This window comes from Lygodium microphyllum, chromosome 13 (genome assembly GCF_053477565.2).
Source record: "Lygodium microphyllum isolate KBCC chromosome 13, Lygodium_microphyllum_v1.1.10, whole genome shotgun sequence".
Lineage (NCBI taxonomy): Eukaryota > Viridiplantae > Streptophyta > Polypodiopsida > Schizaeales > Lygodiaceae > Lygodium > Lygodium microphyllum.
The window spans coordinates 74,090,338-74,111,435 of NC_141147.1; the positions used below are offsets into that span (position 1 = coordinate 74,090,338).

The 21,098-nt window shown below is 43.8% G+C and overlaps 1 protein-coding gene across 5 annotated transcripts in view; it reads left to right on the forward strand.

Moving 5' to 3' along the window:
* The window catches only part of LOC148026773 (Pseudouridine synthase family protein), a 140,971-nt gene that overhangs the window by 36,694 nt on the left and 83,179 nt on the right, over nt 1-21,098 (forward strand). For all 5 annotated transcript variants that reach the window (XM_087691269.1, XM_087691268.1, XM_087691267.1 and 2 more), the window contains 2 exons: nt 12,205-12,260; nt 12,348-12,430. In XM_087691269.1, coding sequence (XP_087547395.1) covers nt 12,205-12,260; nt 12,348-12,430 — 139 coding nt within the window. The remainder of the gene's footprint in view (nt 1-12,204; nt 12,261-12,347; nt 12,431-21,098) is intronic.

Below are 21,098 nucleotides of genomic sequence, written 5' to 3' on the forward strand. Positions count from 1 at the left end.
TGGTCACTTTTTACCTTAAATCTGCTGCCATACAAGTAGTGATGCCACTTTTTGATAGCATGGATGACTGCCAACATCTCCTGATCATAGACATGCAACTCTCTCTCTTTATCATCCAATATTTGGCTCTCAAATGCAATTATCCCATGTTCCTGCAGCAAAACTGCACCAATACCCCATCCACTAGCATCACACTGGATGGTAAAATCCTTTGAAAAATCGGGGCATACAAGGATGGGGGCTGAAGTGAGCAAGTCTTTCAGCTGCTAAAAACTGCGGGTAGCCAATTCATCCCATAGGAAAGTCTCTTTTTTCAGCTGGTCTGTTAATGGGGCTGCAATTGTGGCATAATGGTGAATAAATCTCCTATAAAAGGAGGAGAGACCAAGAAAACCACACAAGGAGGTAGTGGTAGTGGGGGTGGGCCACTCCCGGACACATTGCACTTTTCTAGGATCAGCTTGGATGCCTTTTTCACTAACGATGTGTCCTAAGTACTCAACCTCCGTTTGCATAAAGACACACTTGCTTTCTTTGGCAAAGAGACGGTGCTCTCTCAGTACATCAAAAATCTGTCTAACATGCTTCAAGTGCTCATGCATTGACTTGCTGTAAATGAGTATATCATCAAAGAATACCAACACAAACTTGAAAAGCCATGGCTGCAATATCTTGTTCATTAAGCTCTGAAATGTGGCGGGGGCATTTGTGAGCCCAAATGGCATGACAAGGAAACGATACAAGCCACGGTCAGTCCGAAAGGCTGTTTTGATTTCATCACCCGCCTGCATTCTGATTTGGTGGTAACCGGATCGCAAATCAATCTTAGTGAAGTAGCGTGCACCCTTGAGTTCATCAAGCAAGTCATCAATTCGAGGGATGGGGTATCTATTTTTGACGGTGATCTTATTGAGATCACGGTAGTCAATGCACAACCGGAAAGATCCGTCCTTTTTCTTAACCAATAGGACCGGGGAGGCATAAGGGGAAGAGCTAGGCTCTATGAATCCCATCTCAGTGAGCTCCTTGACTTGCTTTGCTACTTCCTCTCTCTCACATTTAGAGAGTCTGTATGGGGGTTTATTGATGGGCTTGGCATGGGGCTCCAAGTCGATCGGGTGATCCACCAATCTTTTAGGGGGAAGGGTAGTGGGAGGCTGAAATAGGTCCTCATACTCAGCCAAAAGTGCTTTTAGTGCTGCATTTTGCTTCCCCAAGGTGTGTTGGTCATCATTATCCTTATGCAAATGCAAGACAAAGATTTGGGAGCGCTTCTTGAATTCCTTTTTGAGTTGTCTTGCTGTTATAAGTTGAAAATCTGCATTTTCTTTGATTCCCTCCAAGTGTACAAGCTGCCCATGCATTACAAACTCCATGTACAGCTGAGAGAAGTCCATAGAGATTTTTCCCAACTGCTGAAGCCAATCACATCCCAATAATACATCCATGGGGCCCATATCAAGGGTAATCAAGTCCACCTTTGCTGTGTAATTTTCAGCCAGCATGAGAGGCACTTGTGTGCATACATGGGAGCTCACTTCCTCATTTCCATTGGCCACTTGAACCTGAGGGGTTGCTGTAATTCAGTGGGAACACATGCCAAACGGCTAAGAGTTGATTTATTTACAAAGCTGTGTGTGCTGCCACTATCTATGAGGATGTATACACTCTTGCCATCAATGTTACCATGCACCCGTAAGGTGTTCGGACTCCTAGAGCCGGTCCATGCATCCATGGAGATTGAGCAGGCTGATATAGCGGTGAATGAGGGGTGCCAAGGGTCATTCCCAAGCATGTTATCAACGTGGCAGCCACCGGGGTCAAAAGGGAACCCGTCCAGTGAGTCATAAAACTGATCGGGATCAATATCCTACTCATATTCAGCATTTTCAGCAAGTGTCATTATTTGAGAGCTGTCATGCATGTCCTCTTCCAGCTTGTCACTATCTTCCAGTACATACATGCTATTAAACTTGACAGTGGCGTTCTTAAAGGGGCATTTGGATGCATGATCAGTCGTGTACTTATCCCCGCATTTGAAACACAAGCCTTTGGCTTTTCTATCCTTGACAACTTCAGGAGGAATGAATTTTTTACCGTTGGGACCGAAGCCATTCCTGGCCTTATTTTCAGCATACTTTGGGTCACTTTTGAAGGGTGGTGCTGTCCCAAAACTGCCATATTTCCTTTCAGCATTAAAAGTGGGGTAAGTAGGAATTTTGGGGCTGCCATTCCCTGCATTATTGCTGTGATAATTAGTAGCATCTGGGGGTTGCCTACTAGGGTATCTTTGCTGTCCAGCAATGGGCTACATGCTCTCATTGCGGCGATACTTTCGACCATAGCGTTCGGCCAATTCTATGGCTGCAAATAGGGTGGCTGGTTTTTGAGCCATTACATCAGCTGAGAGATGCGCATCCAGCCCATAAATGTATTTATGCAATTTGGCCTCATCACTGACTGCCTCAACATACATGGATAAGTTCATAAACTGGTTGGTGTACTCCCTCACGGTGAGATTTCGCTGATCAAACTGATACCATTGCCTAGCCAAGCGTTCTTTTTCCACCGGGGAGACAAAAACTTGGATCATATGCATCTTGAACTCTTCCCAATCACAAAACTGCTGGTTTTCTCGTTGAACAAATCTCCACCATGTGTGGGCAAAACCTTCTAAGTGAAGGGAGGCAAAAATGATCTTTGCTTCATCGGTACAGGGGTAGATGAGAAAATAGGCTTCCAATTTAGAGGTCCATTCCTCTAGTTCAGCTAGGGATGAGGATTGCCCATTGAATTTTGTAAATACAATCTTGTCACGCAGCTCATTTGGGCCTGGTTGCCCATGAATGCCATGTGCTACATGCTGCCCATACATGCCTTGCTGTCCAAAATTCCCATGGGGGCCATGCTGCCCGTGCATTACATGAGGACCAAATTGCCCATTGCCATATGCATGCTGCCTATGCATTCCGTGCAATCCATGCTGCCCAAGGTTTGCATTGGGGCCATTCCCTTGAGTGTGCAAGTAGCTTCCGTTACGGGGGAGTTGGGGTGCCAATGATGGGCTGGAAGGATTCGTAACGGGGGAGGGAAGGAGGGGCTCATCATGCCGAGCGGAGGGCTCACCCGTCTCATAAGTGCTATGGGGGATGCCATGGGTACCACCAAGACCTTGTGGGCTGCGTCCGGTCTCCAAGGGGGGAGGGTGGTTAGCCTCACGGGGAGGGACATACTCCTTGGGTCGATCCGAGGGGGGGGGGCAATGGCGGGAATGAGGGCGCCCATGCGCTCTATGAGTAAGTCCATCTTGGCCATCATCTCGGAGTGACGCTGATCTTGGCGGGTTTCCATCTCCCTGTGGCGTTGCTCCATCTCTTGATGTTGATCAGCATGGCGGGTCTCATGTTGGCATAGGGTTTGGTTGAGCAGAGATAAGCGATCTATCTCGGGGGCACCTTCTTCAAACAAGTCTTCACGATCCTCCTGGGCTGAGCTAGGATCGTTCATTGAGGCACGGGAGTCCCTTATTTCACGCTGAAATTCCTCCTGGGCCTTTGCTTTACCCTTGTGGCCTGCCATCCCAAGTGCAGTCTACCAGACCCCTTGTTACAGAAATGATGATAACTTGAGCTAGGGAACTCTGATTGCCAAACTTTCTGATTCAAATGAAAGCCCTTGATCCCCTCTACGAGGCTATGGAAAAATATCTCTGACAGTAAATGATCAGGGCTTTGCTGTAATCACTTTCTGTGGGCTGACTGTGTAGGACTGCTGCCTGTCCCACAGTACCTCTGGGCACAAAACTGAGTGTATCTCCCAAACCATAGGGCGGAATGGGGAGGTTTTCAGCTCAGATCGAAGGGGAAAATGCCCTCTTCGAATGAAGCTGTAGAGCTCACGCTCAATCACACGAGAAGGCTTTGCTGTAACCAGTTTTTGCGGGCTGACTGTGTAGGACTGCTGCCTGTCCCACAGTACCTTTGGGCACAAAACTGAGTGTATCTCCCAAACCGTAGGGCGGAATGGGGAGGTTTTTAGCTTAAATCGAAGGGGAAAATGCCCTCTTCGAGTCAAGCTATAGAGCTTGCGCTCAGTCACACAAAGAGGCTTTGCTGTAATTAATTCTTGTGGGCTGACTGTGTAGGATTGGCTGTTTGCAATATCCTGCAAAGGCTCCCTCAAGAAGCATACTTTATCCCAATGGTGAGGGTCTTATCCCAGACATCCAGGGCTTCAATGGTGGCTCTCAATGCCCCATAAAGCCATACATTCTTTGCATCCATAGCTCATTGCTGAGACCAGTTCCACACTGCATTCCTTGCCCTTCTTGCATTGCATCCACCATACATTACCAAGCGGTTTATGACATTACCAATGTATGTAGGGGTTTGTAGGCTCAAGTGATTAGGGTTCAGGCTATTCCATCAGATGTACCTGCACCTGCAATAATTCTTTGGGCTTCGGATCACCGGGAGGTGGGCAAAGTTCCCCCCGGGTCAGGTTGTGCACCCCTTCAGGGTCTTTGATGGCAAGGGGGGGTCACCTCTCTTTTGTCTTGCCACCTCGCCTGGCATTGGGCTTTTCCTCACCCGGAATATACATGGCAGACATTTATTAATTAAACAACCAGCATGAGATGCATTTCTGAAATCAAAATTTTGGGCTTTTCATGAAGTGCATGGAATTGGAATGGGAAATAGGGATAGGGAGCTTACCGGCAGTGACTCACTGCCTACTCACCCTTATACAATGGATTTTTTTATTACTTCTTGGCTCAGCCAATTCACAAGAAGCCAAACGGGTTATGGGTAAGCAAAATATAATCATAATGAAGCTTCAGCATGAGTAAAATCCATTTCAGCACTATAAGATCAAAGAGAAATGACTGGGACAATTAATCGGCATGCATTCAAGGTCTGGGTCTCCTATTATCTACTTGGACTCATATATTCTCTCAAACAAATGGATGGGATTCAACAAGAGGCTTAAACGGAGAGAATGAGAGCCAAGAATCAGTTACCTTGAGTCTTTTGGAGAAGAAGGCAGCCACTGATGCCACCTTAGTCCTCCATGAGAGCTCCATTTGATCCCGAATGCTCCATGGCTCCAAAATGGGTATGCTTCCTCAAGAAAGGGTGAAATCAAGCTTGGGGCAGGATGGTTCAGGCTCCCCATGAGAGTTCTTGCTGAAATTGAGGTCCTACTCCATAGCCATGGCTGCCCACAAGTGCATGCCTTCAAATCTTGCTTGTAATCTTCTTCCCGTTCTTCTTGATGGCTGAAATCTTGAGCAATGTTGAAGAGGGACTCCCGGGGACCAAGGAGAGGCCAAAATCTTCAGGATTTCTGAGCTTGATGCCAAGGTTCCATGGCTGCCATGGACTGCACCAGACCAGGGTTTCTTGAGTGCAAATGGGGAGTCCAAGGGCTGATGAAGATGTCTCTGATGCTGCCCAAGAAAGTTGCCAAGGGCCAGGACTGAAGCCAAGAAGGAGGGGAGAGCTGGGGGGGGGGATGCCTTGCAGGCCAGGAAGCAGCCCGTTTTTTGCGCCGCAAATTTCGGGCTGCTCCTGGGGTCCACAAGCAGGGTTAGACTAGGGGTGCTGCTGCTCAATGTGCTCCTCCCACTGAGGGGAACACCTTAGGACCAGCCAATCTTGCTGAGGAAGAGGAGGGGGAGCAGGATTTCTGAGTTTTTTGAGCTGGAGCTTCCATGGCAGCTTGGGAAAAGAGGAGAGAGAAGATCTTCTTGAAAAGTAACTGAGTTTTTGGCCTTCTCTAACTGTGCTGCCCTCCTTTTTGCCCAAAACCCTAAAAAACTTGCATGAAAATTAGTGACGACCTGTCAAATTTGTCTGCCCGCCTCCAGATTTGTCCATGGTTCTTGGGAAAGCTCCAAGAAAGGCTGCCACAGTCTTTAAGAGGGCTGACAGCCTGCCTGAGTACTCCTGTGTACCTGTGAAAGAGATGTAACTGGAGCTTTCTAACTGTGGGAAACTGTGAGAGCCCTAAATCTATGGGGAAAGAGAAGGATCAAGGACAAAGCTCTGATACCACTTGTAATGAAGAAGATCTAACTGTCCTAACTAAGGGGAAAGAGAGAGAGAAGGACTGCAGAAGAAGAGGGAGAGGAGAGAGAAAGGAAAGAAAAAGAGAGAGAAAGAGGGAAAGAGGAAGAAGAAGAGGAAGCCATGAAAGCTTGAGAAGGTGAAAAGAGGGTTTCTTGATAATTTCTGTGATGCCTCAAAATACCTCTTACACCTTATATACCGTCAGTGTGACTGGTATGTTCCCATGCCATATTCCCGTGATCCCTGTTCATTACAAATTATGCATATGTAAGCATGGGACAGCAAGGATACTTTGGTGGTGGTACCATTTTTCATGTTGTGATTGGATAGGCATCGCATACGGGAATGTATAATACAAATCCCTACGGTATGCAGCAGGCAATGCATGGCTCATAACAACCAATGTATCCGGGTAATGCAAGTGGAATGCCTAACCCCATGTATGGCGGCATATGCATGATGCTTGGGGCACAAAGCGGGCCATATGGATATGTATCGGCACCCCCAAGGACTGTTGGAGCACAATGATTTTGTGCTGGTTATGTAGGTGCTTCAGATAGTGTTGGTTTTCATGCAAATACAGCCAATGCACCCTTTTTGCAGCAGCCCATTTATGATAACTTGACTCTCATATGTCCGTCGAAGGACTATGATGAAGGTGGCAAAAGCGTGAAGTTTGAGCCTTTTAGTGGTGCACAAGATAGGCTTAAAGCACTTGTTTTTATTCAACAGTTTGATGCAGCCTATTCTGGAGGCAACTTCACAGAGGCATCTAAGATACGCAAGGTAGCCACATTTTTGACGGGAAATGCATTGCAGTGGTGGTCTACACTTCTTATTCAAGGGAAGTCACCTACCACTTGGGTCTAGTTCAAGTAAATGTTTGCTTCAAATTGGTTGAAAAGTACCTTTGAAGTAGACATTATGACAGCTTGGAATTAGTTGAATTCCAAAGATTGCAATAACTTGGATTAGTATAATAAGAAGTTTTGGGATGCATTGTTGCTAGTCACTTCTTATCGCACAGTACCCCTCCATGAGGGAATCAAGGATTTTTGCATTAAGTCCACTGTTTTCAGTATGTCTCAGCTTATAGAAACTGCTACTATAGTCGACACATTGCTGCGTGGAGAGGATGCAGGATTCTATGATGACGATGCCAAGTCACATGTCAAAGAGGCAAAGGTTGAGAAAAAGGGTAAATCTGAAAATAAAGCTGAAAGTCAGGGTAGATCTGAAAAATAGGGCTGGAAAGAGAAATAAATCTCAGAGAAAGAGTGGGAAAAGTGATGCACTATCACTTAGTTGTCTTGTGTCAATATGCGCCTGGCATTAAAAAGAGTTTACTATCTGTTGGTCAGCTTGACTTGCATGGTTACACTACACTGTTTGGCGGTGGATTGTGGAAAGTAAAAAAGGGTTCCATGTTGATTGTAAAAGGAACCAGGAAGGGCACTTTGTATTGTTTTCAAATTTGCGGTCACTTGGAGTTATGGCATAAGAGATTAGGCCATATGAGCCCAAAAGGACTTGATGTCCTCACCTCTATGAAGAGGGTTGATGTACAAGGCTCTAAACTTGACTTTTATAATGAGTGTCAGTTTGGAAAGCAAATAAAAAATTCCTTTTACTTTGGTGTCACTCGTAAGTCCAATGTCTTGGACTTAGTGCATTCTGATGTATGTAGTATGCCCATGAAATCGTTGGATGGTGCTGCATATTTTATCTCCTTTATAGATGATTATTCCAAAAAGATTTGGGTATACCTGTTGAAAAAGAAAAGTGAAGTGTTTGCTGTTTTTAAAACTTTTCATGCATTTGTGACCCTTAGACAAGTAGAAAGTTGAAATGCTTGAGAACTGATAATTGGGGTGAGTCCACATCAACTGAATTCAAGTCCTTTTGTCACTTGCATGGAATTAAGAGGGAGCTTACAACCCCTTACAGCCCGTCTTCAAATGGGGTGGCTGAAAGATATAATAGGACTTTATGTGAAAGAGTGCGGTGCATACTGTCCACTGCTAATCTCCATTATGAATTTTGGGGGGAGGCACTCAAAACCGCGGTTCACATTTGTAACTGCTCTCTAAACAGGTCCTTAAATAATGGCATCCCTAAGGAGGTTTGCTGTAGCAAATCGGCCTCATATGACCATTTACGTATATTTGGCTATGATGCTTTTGTGCATGTTCGAGATGAGCTGAGGAATAAACTTGACTCAAAATCCACCAAAGGCATCTTCATGGGCTATGGTGATGAGGGTGAATTTGGCTACAAAGTGTGGTTACCTCAGTCCAAGAAAATTATTCGCAGTCGTAATGTTGTGTTTAATGAGGCAAAATTGCTAAAAGGTACTTTAGCCTCAAATGAAGATATGAAAAAGGTCAAATTTCAGAGTTTGCAGCCACCTATTACTTCAGAAAATGAGCCTCATGGTGCTGTACCACAGGCAAACTGATGATCAGCTGGTTATTTTTGAGTGAGATGATGATGGAAAGCAAATAGGAGCACAAGGAGGTCATGGACAGCAAGATAGACTTGCTGATTATGAAATTGCAGGTGTTGGTAATGAAAATGAAGGTGCTGTATAGCATGAACAGCATGTTGAAAATGGCTTACAGTAGCCAATAAATACTGAAAATAACATACCTCCAGATGTAGGCCCAATTCCTGAAAATGTTGATCATTGGATATGCAGGTCTACATGTGTAAGAAGGCAACCACATAGGTTTGACCCCTCCTTGCATTATGTGATGCTTACAGATAAGGGTAAGCCTCTTACATACAAAGAGGCCAAGTCATGCAAATTCAGCAATAAGTGGGAGCTAGCTATGCATGAAGAGATTAAATCTCTATATGCAAATGATACTTGGGATCTTGTGTCGTTGCCCAAAGGAAGGAAGCCTCTTCCAAACAAATGGTTTTACAGAGTAAAGACAGTTGATGGGAAACCCAAGTACAAGGCAAGACTGGTTGCTAAAGGGTATGCACTGAAGGAAGGGATTGACTTCCAAGAGGTCTTCTCACCTGTTGTGAAGATGACCACTCTACGTGTGCTTTTTGCTCTCATTCCTGTATTGGACTTAGAGCTGTACCAAATAGATGTAAAAACAGCTTTCTTGCATGGTAACATTGATGAGGAAATTTACATGGAACAGCCCGAGGGCTTTGTAGTTCCTGGAAAAGAGCAGATGGTGTATAAACTAAAACACAGCCTGTATGGGCTGAAGCAAGCACCACGGTAGTGGTACAAAAAGTTTGACACTTTTATGCTATCTCATGAGTTTACACGCAGCCATGCAGATAATTGCTTGTACATGAAAAAGGATACAGATGGCAGCCCCATTATACTTGTTTTGTATGTAGATGATATGTTACTAGTTGGGAAAAGAAAGACTAGCTTGGATGCTCTCAAAAATCAGCTAAAATCAGCTTTCTCCATGAAGGATTTGGGGATGCAGAGCATATTTTGGACATGAGGATTTGTAGAGATAGAATGCAAAAATTGCTGTTTTTATCTCAAGAAAAGTACATTGAAAAGGTACTAGACAGATTAACATGGCTGAAGCTAAGCCTTTTGGGGTACCTTTACCTCCTTATCTTAAGCTTAGTAAAGCCAACAACCCAAAAGATGACGAAGCAAATGCTATGAAGGGAGTCCCTTATGCATCATTTTGTGGCTCTCTTATGTATGCTATGGTTGCTACTTGTCCAGACATTGCTCATGCAGTGGGAGTTGTTAGCAAGTTTATGTCAAATCCCGGCAAAACACATTTGGAGGCTGTCAAGTGTATTCTTCGATACCTAAAGGGTATACAAAGAAAGTGTATTTGCTATGGGCAGGGTGCACTTAGTTTGCAGGGTTATTGTGATGCTGACATGGTAGGTGAATGGGACACTCGTAAGTCCATCAATGGATATGTCTTTACAGTGGCTGGTGGGGCTGTTTCTTGGTGTTCTAGGTTGTAGAACATCGTCGCACTAAGTACTACTGAAGCTGAATACATATCGGCTACTGAAGCTTCTAAGGAAGCTATATGGCTGAGCAGACTTACAGAGGATCTCGGCATGTCTATGGGTACTGCAGTTTTGGGATGTGATAGCCAGAGTGCTGTGTATCTGGCTAAGAATGCCATGTATCATTCACACACAAAGTATATAGATGTGCGATATCACTTTATCAGACAGATTGTGGAAGATGGTCTAATCACATTGACCAAGATCAAAACACAGGACAACCTTGCAGATGTTATCACTAAAGGTCTAAGCAAAGCTCAGTATGAGCATTGCATAGGACTAGTGGGTGTTGGTTAGAGGTTCACTTCGGACCTTTAAGTGGGAGGTTGTTGGGATAAAGGCCTGTTTGACCTCCATGTAAAGTACACGCATAATTATTTAGTTGTACATGGAGGCCCGTTTGACCTCCATGTAAAGTACACGCATAATTATTTAGTTGTACATGTGAATGCACCCTTACGTGCAGTAAGTATAAATACATTTTATTCTTTGTGTACCAACACATTGTTGGTACACTCAAATCTAATCGTACTTCACTCTCCCTCTCTAATTCTCTCTAGCTGTCATTCTCAATCCTCCTCGAACTGTTGCATCCAATTGAGCTCCAACACACACACACACACACACACGCACACACACACGCACACACCCCCCCCCCCCCCCCCCCCTTAACCCTTCATAGTGGAGGTAGGGTGGTGGCAACCGACAACATCAGGGGCAGTGGAGATCTTAAAGTCACACTTCCATCAATCAAGCATCACAGTCTGCACCATTCTTAACTCTTGCAAACTGGTCTGTTGGGCCTTTGATGGACTGTGTTCCTCATGCCCAACTCATCTCTATAGAGACATTAGTGGTCGAGACTTTGGTCCACATTTGCGAGTTGCCCACTGATGAGGTGAGTGCGAAGGCCCAAACTACATGACCTTGTGGCCATTCAGGCACTTGGATTGTGGACAATGGAGGTACACATCATCAACAAAACCAGCATTTACAACATGCTGCGTAGTGCCCATACTGAAGACTGGGCAGCTGCTGAGCCTGCTGTAGCAGAAGATGCTGATGAAGGCGGCAACTGGCCCTTCAGTATGGCGATGTAGTTTGGATGGGTGTGGGCAGCAGATATGAGGGAGAGAGGCTGATTGCCAATGGCTTAGTGATAATGATCAAGGATGAGGGATGGATCAGCATCCACCACTCTATTTATAGAGGAGTTTGGTGCATTTCTCCTACTGCTAACAGATAAGATACTTATTTTTGATAATTCACGCTGTTTGAAAGAGAACTAATGAGGGGTTAATGCATGAAGATTTTGTATTGGTGAAAACCCTAATATTAGTGGCTTAACATGTACTCTCCATCTAACGTACCCCGTGTACTGCCTCACTGTAGAGTTGCACATCACTCGCACATTTTTATATGGTGCATTTTTCCTTTACATGAAGTTTCATGTATCTTTCTACCTCTTGAGCTAGATATAGTTTTTGATTTGAGCTTCTACTGTGCATGCCATGAGAGCATTCATTTGACATGGTATCAGAGCAGTTTGACATGATATGAGAGCAGCCTTTACATTGCATCTCAGTTTTGACTTCAAGGCAGTTCTATTTGTAGTAGTAATGGCTGATGGAATTTGGCACATAAATATTTGAGGAACAAAATATTTGCTGCTCAATCATGGGCTCTTAGTAAATTGAATGAAACTCAGGCATTCAATGGGTAGCCTTATAAATGCAGTTTCAAAGGAACACATCCATGATGTGCGCAAGATGTTGAAGTGGCAGAAATATTTTAGAGCAGGAAAGAAGGGTCGACTCAGCATAACCAAAATCCACATAATTCAGGCAATGCTGCTGTCAGTCTTGGTTCTGTTCAATTTGCTTGCAGTTTTGCAGGGTGTAACATTGTACAATAGTTGCCAATTTTGATTTAGAATTGAGGTGTTTCAAACCCTTGCGGGTTTTTTCCTGAGAAAAGGAAATTCTTATCATAACACCTTGGGGAAAAGGCTTGTTGGCTGATGAAAGAATGTCCTCTTGCATGTTTTAAGCACACTACTTGAAATCGAACTTTTATATGGCTATGCATTTCTATTTCATATGTTTCACTGTATCAGGCTGGACATCATTTGATGTGTGTGCAAGGATTCGACGCAGTGTTAGAGTTAAGAAGGTTTGTACTCTTCCTGTTCTTGACTTTTACATGACACACCTTGCTCTGTCATATTCAATGTGCAAGTGATGTGGATTTACTTTGTAGGTAGGACATGCTGGCACACTTGATCCCATGGCGACAGGTCTTTTGGTTGTCTGTGTAGGCCACGCTACAAAACGGGCTGATAGGTATCTTTCACGGACCTAAGATCGTGCCTGCTGAATCAAAACATTCCAAAATTTTCCTATGTAATTAAGTTCTTACAGTTTGAGTCTGAAGTTTTAGTTGTCCTGGATGAAAGCTGCTTTTCTTTTTGGTCCTCTTCCACATTTTTACTATTTGTATTTTATATTATTGGGCCTTCGAGATCCACTAGCATGCATGCTTTTCAAGGTAGCTATGCATTATGAAGAAGATGTGTTGTTGACTTATACGATCATTTTGTGTGGTGTATGGTGTTATGCTGATCACAGAGATCTAAAATATGGTAATTGTTCATGGGGTGATGACCAGTGTGTCAGATTTTGTGGGTTAGTTTTGGGTGCGGAGCAGTAGTGATATAATAGTGTCTTAAATTAGGATATTGAGAGATCTTGCCAGGGACATCTGGTAAAGTAGATTCCTTTGGATAGCCATGATACTGCACAGATTTTTGAAAGAAGCCGCAATGCCTTGGGCCTCAGGTACTGACTTCTTAAAGCCATCAAATAAGAAAACAGATATTTATCTACACCAATGACAAGTTGATGATTCAAACAAAACTTGTTAGCCTCTGAAAAGCAAGTTCACTTTTTGAATAGTATGCTTGCATCCAGGCCTTTTCGGGACCATCTGCTCAGATTCAATCTTGAACAATAGTGCCAAAGACACATCTACTGGATGATGCTGATCTTGGTCAGATTTGAACCAGGTGAAAACAAACTGTGTCATAATCTATTATTTTTGAATCTTAGTGGCAAACTGCAAATGAAGTGTCTCTGAAAGCATTCAAATTTGTGGACCAATTCTTTCCCATTCCATATCCATATAGGAGTACTCGAATTGTTTGATTCAGCACCAGACTACTGCAGGCACAGATTTAATGCACCCATGTTTTAAAATGACAATCAAACTAAGTTCAAAGCAATGAATCGCTGACTCCATTTTTTGACTTGCCAATGAAAAGTCATGTGCCATATGTTTCATTTTTGTGAAAACCCATGCAGCTTGTTGCTCAAGGACATTATTGATCAAGAATTGAGAAATTCGATGCAAGCTTTTGGCAATACATTTTTTTTCAGCTTGGATCACTTAAGTTTGCCTATAAAGTTACAGACACTCTTATTTTTGATAAGAGTAGACATTGAACTTCCTCTAAGTCTTAGCTGGAGCAACAATCAGTGCTAGCCTTCTACAACTGAGGCTACATCAGCTTTGCAGTCTGTGGGGGGGTCCAGAAGGGGTTGCGAGATGAGCCTTGTGGCGAGTGACTTTACAGGTAGTGGTCTTGAGTTTGCTGTGTGGCAGACTGCTGCAATCTAGCCTGGGTGGGCCATGCAACTTAATCAGGATCAGGTTCAAGTGCATGCCTTTATGTAGAGCAGGTGGAGTTGTATTTCATTGCTCATTGGTGAGTATTGTCTCCATTAGCATGGAGATGGAGATAGCATCTTCTCTCTCGAGATCGAGTCTTGAGTATCCTTTTACCTTATCTTGGCATGTGTCTTTCTTTCTGAAACGAGCTTATAGATCTGATCTATAGGGCTTATAGCACACACACTATTCAATTCAGCAAAGAAAAGAAATGAGACAAAGAACATGAGAGCTAGAGTACTCTTACATAGTAGATGACACCAGATTGGTCCTCAAGGTGAGCATCTCTTACGGTATTTCTTTAATATTGAAGATGAGTCTTTACATGAACCACTTGTGACCTCCTCTCGTGATCAACACAATTGTCATAGAACAACACTTGTTTTGCTAATGATTTCTCGTGTACCTGGCTCTTTAATGGACTAGATTCACTCCAATTGCTATGTCCTTAGTTGCTCTCACCAACCTTGACCAACAAGGTTTGAATTTGTCTCAATTACACACTCAAACTAGTGTGCCTTCAAGCATATAGAGCTGCAATCACTCTAATGTTGACCAACATGGCATTTTAGAAATGCATCCATGGTGTCTCACAGGTGCCATAGTAGTGCAATCAATGAGGAACTTGTACGAATTTCAGTCCTAGATCGGTCCGATTTGTCAAATGAGGCCTCAGCCCTGATTATCCAACAATCTTAGAGCTTTGCCCTAACTAGTGCACCTTCAATTCATTGTCAGATTGAAGTAATTCAGACCTCTAAACTGCTGTCCATAAACCCTAATTTCTGGTATGCATTTGCCCTGAGATTGGATGCTGAATCAATGCTTTAAGTGGCTGGAAAATCAAACCTGCATGTTTGAATACATTTGCCCTAGCATCTGGCCCAAATCTTCAATGATTTGGCGATTCAAAACAAGGGGAAAATTGGGGGTTTTGGTTGGAATTTCTTTAGCAAGCAATTCCACACCCAAAATGATTGATTTCTGCAAACCCTAGCATTGATTGCTGTAAGTAGCAAACCCTGATTCAGATCTGTTGTAAAACAGAGCTTGCACAACCCAAGAGAGATAAAGGAGAAGAAAGAGATTGATTATCGGCTGTGCAGCACCGCACTATTGTTACAAAACAGTCTCCTCTCGCTATTCATTGTGAAAAATCAGCAAGCATGCATCTCTTTTTTTGCCACAACTCGCCAAACTTGGGCTGCTTCAAAAATGTGAGAGAAAGAGGACCCCAAATAGCCGAGATGAAGTTTCCAAATGAATAACCAGTTGCTCCTTATTTAAATCACATTTTTGATTAAACACTAATTAATGACTTGATTATTAATCATAAGTGAGCTGCTCATTGGAGCAAAGGTGGACTGCTATCTTGATGGATATATCTACGACGCTTGGGTAGCATTGGAGCCATCTCTTGAGTTCAAGTAGAGGTATGTCCCAACTGCCTTGATGGTTACCTCTTTCCCTGCTCTTCCAATTTGGGAATATAAAGTCTTTCTTGTTCATTCACTTAGTCCATTTGCATGGTGGATTGCTACCTTGGAGATTCTTGACTACCATTGGAGCCCTTTTTTGAGATTGAGATTCGGACTTGCCTACGCTTCTTGGTTAGCACAAGAGTCCTTACCCGAGATCAAGTATGAGTGTATTTTGCATACTAGATGGATCATTCTTCTTTGGCTCTTCTAGCTTAGGGACATTAGATCTACCTTCAACATTAGATTATCTATTGGTTCTCGGCTCCATGCAAAGTTGGATATCAAATCTTTCTCCTCCTTCAGCATTGACACCCATGGTTGAGAGGGGGTTTTTGATCTTCGTTGCTATTTATAGGTTTCAATATTTTCTTGATATCGGTCTTTCTTCTTTGTTGTACCTACCCTTTGCATTGCATGATTATAATCTATGTAAAAGGACGCTTGGGCAAGTGAACAATTTCCCCCATGAGGGGCATTGTCCAAGTAGCACGTTGCTACATGCACACGCTCATCATGTAGCGTTACTCTTTGCATTTTGTTCAGAAAAGCATACTTGAACACCTTGCTTACATTGATCTTGAATAGTTTCCACAGAGAGTTTTATCACTACCTTATCTCCAAATGCTTCTTTATCATTCCTTCATCATAATATGCTTGCGGGTGACTTTGTCCATGCTCTTTGTTTTGTGATTTGTGAGCTAATGATTCCTCTTTTCCTGCATGAGCATCGTTACATCCAAAAGAAAAGCTTAAAGTTCCTCTTTGTTTTGTGATTTGTGAGCTAATGATTCCTCTTTTCCTACATGAGCATCATTACATCCAAAAGAAAAGCTTTAAGTGCTTTAAATGTTATCTTTGCAGGCCTTGATAGGCCACTAGGCAATTGACGAGCACCCTTTGTTCAATTTTGTGGCCTCTCTGTGGTGGCTCTTTCGACTCTTGAGGTAAAATAAGCATAACCTTTGTAGCCTTGGTATGTTCATGGGCAGCCAATGTTCACCCATTGATTGATGCTCTGTCTGCTTTGAGGTGGGATGTCTTGGGGTACAAATGAGGCAAATGAAATGCTCACTATGGGTATCAATGTGATTCGATAACCGTCCATGTTGTAGCCTCTTGATAGCCTGCTCCACCATACTAGTTGTGAAGAAAGTCGAGGATGTGGAACATGGCTCTATTGGCAGTGGTATAGGAGGTTGGTGTGGCACATTATTTAGATGTTCTACATAAGCTTGCCATGTCCGTAGATCCCCAATGGGCATTTGCCATTTGGGCTCTCTGAAGCTCTACCATGCTTTAGTAGCATGTTTGCTTCGGAAGAGTAGGGGAAGGTCCTAGTAGTGTGTGTCTCCTTGTACTCTCACCATTTCATTGGGGATCCATGGATCCCCCACACGTTATATAAATGTTCGACATAAGATTGCATATTTGTGGATCCAGATGATTAGGGGAAGGTCGCTCTCTCTAGTTCTCCCTCCTTGTGATCTACCCAAGTGTAGTTTGCACCCTAAGCAATGGGTACTGTGCTTGACACTCCTCATCATACTAAGTGTTTTGGGCTGTGATCCTTGGTCTTGTGTTGTGTGTTGACAGTGTGCGGTGAGGGAAGCTCATGGTGGTTGCAAAGGGGGTGATTGAAGTGAGTTGTGAGATGAGTGTAGCTAGTGATGCCGAGTGGTCTAGTTGTAGTAGTCTCTCATATACATGATGTGTGTAGTTGTCAGCAAGCTTGTGTTTGAAGTAGAAGGTGGTGTGGTGAGGTGTGTGGATCATGTGGGTAGGTGGAGGCTAGGGTGGGGACCTAAGTATGGCGTGCTCTTATGGGCCGTGTCGATATGTTGAAAGAAGAGACCATCTCCATGACAGGGATGGATCCCAATATATAGTCCATTGTGCTAGATTGTGTGGGTTGGAAGCACGTCAATACTCCCAATGAAGGCCACTTTTCCACCTTGTTATAGATAATGAGGCGGTGTTGTGCTTGCAACTCAAGCAAATGTTACCTATATTGTGTATTGTCCAGGCCCCAATCCTCTACCATTCTCTTTTGCGCAATCTTTGTTGGATCCAATGGGTGAAGTAGCTCTAACCCCTTGAAGTCATATATCTCGCACACGCGCGCATGTGCGCGCGTGCCCCTGTCCTCCCCCCCCCCCCCACCCCCATTGGAGGCCGAACTTGACTTATGGGACATAGATGCTTCCGTTTACATTCCACTTTGGGTCATTGCCATATAGGCAAAAGTAAAATAAAAATAAAAGGCAAAATTTGAGATTCTAAAGAACTTTTATTACTCATAAGAGTTGCCATTACATTACAAACGATCCATTAGCCAAGAGAGATGAAAACAAAAGACTTGTCCCTTTGTCAAGGGCTTTCTCAAGGAATTCTCTAATAATAGCTTTCTCTCCTCTATAAATCACCCACTTCCTTTCCTTCTTGGCTTCTCTAACTTTGCTAAGTTTTGTTGCTCTATCCTTGAGTTGGAGTGGTGTTAGTTCATGTGATATCCACACTGATGTCCCCGCTAATGACTTGGTCTCCTTCATGACCTTTATCTTCTCTTCTAGATCAAATACCCAACTCTTGCCTGCTTCCCCTTCACTTCAATGAATATTGAATCTCCCAACTCCACAAATGGGAGGACCTTTCCTAGTTGTTCCTTGAGTATGTCTGTGCTAAGATTCAAGAATATAATATCCTCTCTTCTTATGGAAGCGTGGCTCTGTCCCACCCGAGAGGGAGGCCACCGACCTTGATGTATCTTTGATTCCTTTCAACCCTTTCCTTTTTCTTGATGACCGATAAACCTTCTTCTATGAACTTTGCTAGGTGGTGGAGAGGGGGTCGTTACCTCAACTGGTGGTGTGGAATCCGCTTTTGTGTTGCTGCATCTTCATTATTTGCAGCTGGAGCTATGCTATTTGTTCATCTTTCTCGGTTACTTCTTGCTTAACGTTGAAAAGCTTTGCTTGCAATTTCTTTATTTTTGGAAGGAGGTACAAATCCCATGCTGATGTTTTTGTGAGGGGTGGCGGTACCACATATGCAGATTGTGAAAGGGTGGATGAGAAGGATTTCCTTTGCTGCTCCATTTGAATGTGTGTAATAGAAGTGGGGGATGGTGGAGAAGCGTATCCCCTCCAAGGGTGCTCCTCTCCCCCTTGGGGGGGTGCTCCTTAAGTTACCCTAGCCCTGCTAGTGATAGATGAGGAGAAACGAAACATGCAAAGAGAGAGAAATGGATGGCGAGGTGGGGCAGGGTCAGGCTAGGGGGTAGGCAAGGTCAGGGTGGGTCGAGATAGGGTCAAGGCATGGGTGGGCGGAGTCAGGGTGGGTTGGGATAGGGTCAGGGCAAGGGCAAGGCACCTCCACAACAATAGGTTGACAGACGCTATGTGAAGACTCCCTTCATGTGAATTGCATCACAAATTCTGGCTTGAGGGGTATGGGCTATGCTGCAAGCTTTTGTACTACGTTTGCAGGTCTATGCAATCCTACCTCGTCCTTCTGCGTGTAGAGTTTGAGTAGTAGTCTAGACTATGTCCTTTGCGTCATCTTGCACCATGGCAAAGCTCAACACGGTCTTCGTAGATCAGATAGTGGATGCCTTGGGGCCTTATTTGGATGATGAAGAGTGGTAAGAAATGGGTCCTTGTATGGAGATGGTTGCCTCTTGTTTTGATGTCCACCCCTACACTGATGTGCAATCTCTTGTTAAATGCAGTAAACGTGTATCTGATGTAGTGATGGAATGGAATGAGCATACCTTGATGATGTTATGGCCGATTCTCAAGCGTCTCCACAATTTGAGCATGGTGCTTATTCTTACATGTAGGTGACTTTTGTGGTTGAGGAGTCCCAGGACTTGAAATGTGAATAGTTCTTGGAATTTGCCAATACATAGTTAGGTAAATATGTTCAACAGAATCACGAAATCTTTCTAGCCTAGGATAAAGAGAATGTTTTGGATGCTACTCTGGATACCAAGATGGTCCTGTGCTCTTTTTCATCCTTCTATGAAAGAGGGGTCATCCTCTTTTTCGCTTGTAGGATTCTAGTGCTCTCCTGGATGTACCAATGGTTAAACTCCATTTTGTAGGGTGACTGTGTAGAGAAAATATTTGTTGGCCCACGAGGCTTGTATGAGATATTGCCCAATTCGACGAGTGCTTGGGATGACCTTTGGTGACAAACGTCTAGTGCATGTAGTGGCTTGGAGATTGTTGGCGGACTTCCAATGGTTGTTGTAGTAGGAATGCCTCGTATGGGTTGAAGTTGAATGCTGTCTTGTAGTCTATTGGCCGTTGCTTAAGGATGCTATGGGAGCGATTGTCATGGTATTGGTTCCCCTAGCTTGCGGGTTGCCAATTGCAACCGTTTGGGCAGGCTGTTGGATACCGCTTGCAAAAGGCCCAACTGGCTGCACTTGAATTGTCTTGGAATGCCTTCATTGCACTATCTTGGAAGTGGGGAACTTTTATAGGTTATTGTTTTTCATGTGGACAATTGGAGCATTTCATGGCTGAATATCCAGAAAATACCACTACCGTGGAGGGGGGTTTGGCTTCATTAGTTCATGATGGTCCTTTGCTCTATGGCCCTCAAGCAAATGAGGCCCCAATGCGCCCTATTCTGGATAAAGGGAAACAACCTATGCAGCCTTTGGATATACTTGATTGGGATTGGGTTGATGTTCATGCCAAAAACCGAAAAAAGTCAAATGTGCACTCGGAAGCATCTATGCTGAGTACTTCACAAGACCCCTTATGTACTTATGTGCATTGCAAAGATAACACATTGTCAGTATGTGTTGCTAATGTCGTAGTCTCTATGGGCCCTAAAAAATCCCGTGGTCTAAAGCCCTCTCCCGACTATTTGCCAGACCCTCCTGTGCAACTTGCTTTTAATCACCGTGGTAAAGTGATCACCCCTTGGGATCTCCAATACCCAAGGACTGCTGCAAAACAAGGATATGATCCCTCCACTTCCGAAGGAAAGTGTAGGGACTTAAACTCATTTGCAGTATTATCTACCTTTTTGGACGAGGTTTTGCCTTAGGATGCTAATGGGCGTTGGATGAGATGATGTCTTTCCTCATCTTGTTGTACTTTATGTATGTTTGTACTTTGTCACTTTTTTCTTGTTCTCTCCTCACTAGGGTCGCTTTTGCTTTTACGTGGGCAGTTGTTGGGGGTAAAGGCACCTGTGCCTTACTGCCTATGTTTTCATTATACTGATAGTACTCGCACACGTGTACACTACAGGTGGCCGGCGCCCATCACTGTTACTTCATTCTTTATTTTTTTCATGACATTTGAATAAGGGAAGACCGATCATATTGTGACTGTTGGAGTTTCCACATATAATGTCAACAGACCGAGATCGCATGTTTGCTGGCCATCTGTAGCCTCCCCATACAATGACAATGTTGCAATGAGTGATATGAATGCGGTGATTGGGATTTGATGACTAACTTGATGCAGTGATAGTGATAGGTCATTCTCTCCAGGATGTGATGTTGGCATTGGAACAGTGATTGATTGTTGTGAAAGTGATACTACTTGTTCACGCCTTTGGGGCCATGGTGACCTATTGGTCTGATCTGACGTGTATAAAGTACAAGCTGAGTGGCTTGGCACATAGTGTGTGATTGCAATTAATTATGGAGATAGATAATGCAAATAAATATAAGCATCAAACTATGGAAAATGAACGTTTGGGAGATCAATCTGATCAAGAATTGACACAACCATCCATGGAAGCAATGTTCAACAACCCTTCTAAGAACACACGGTACAAG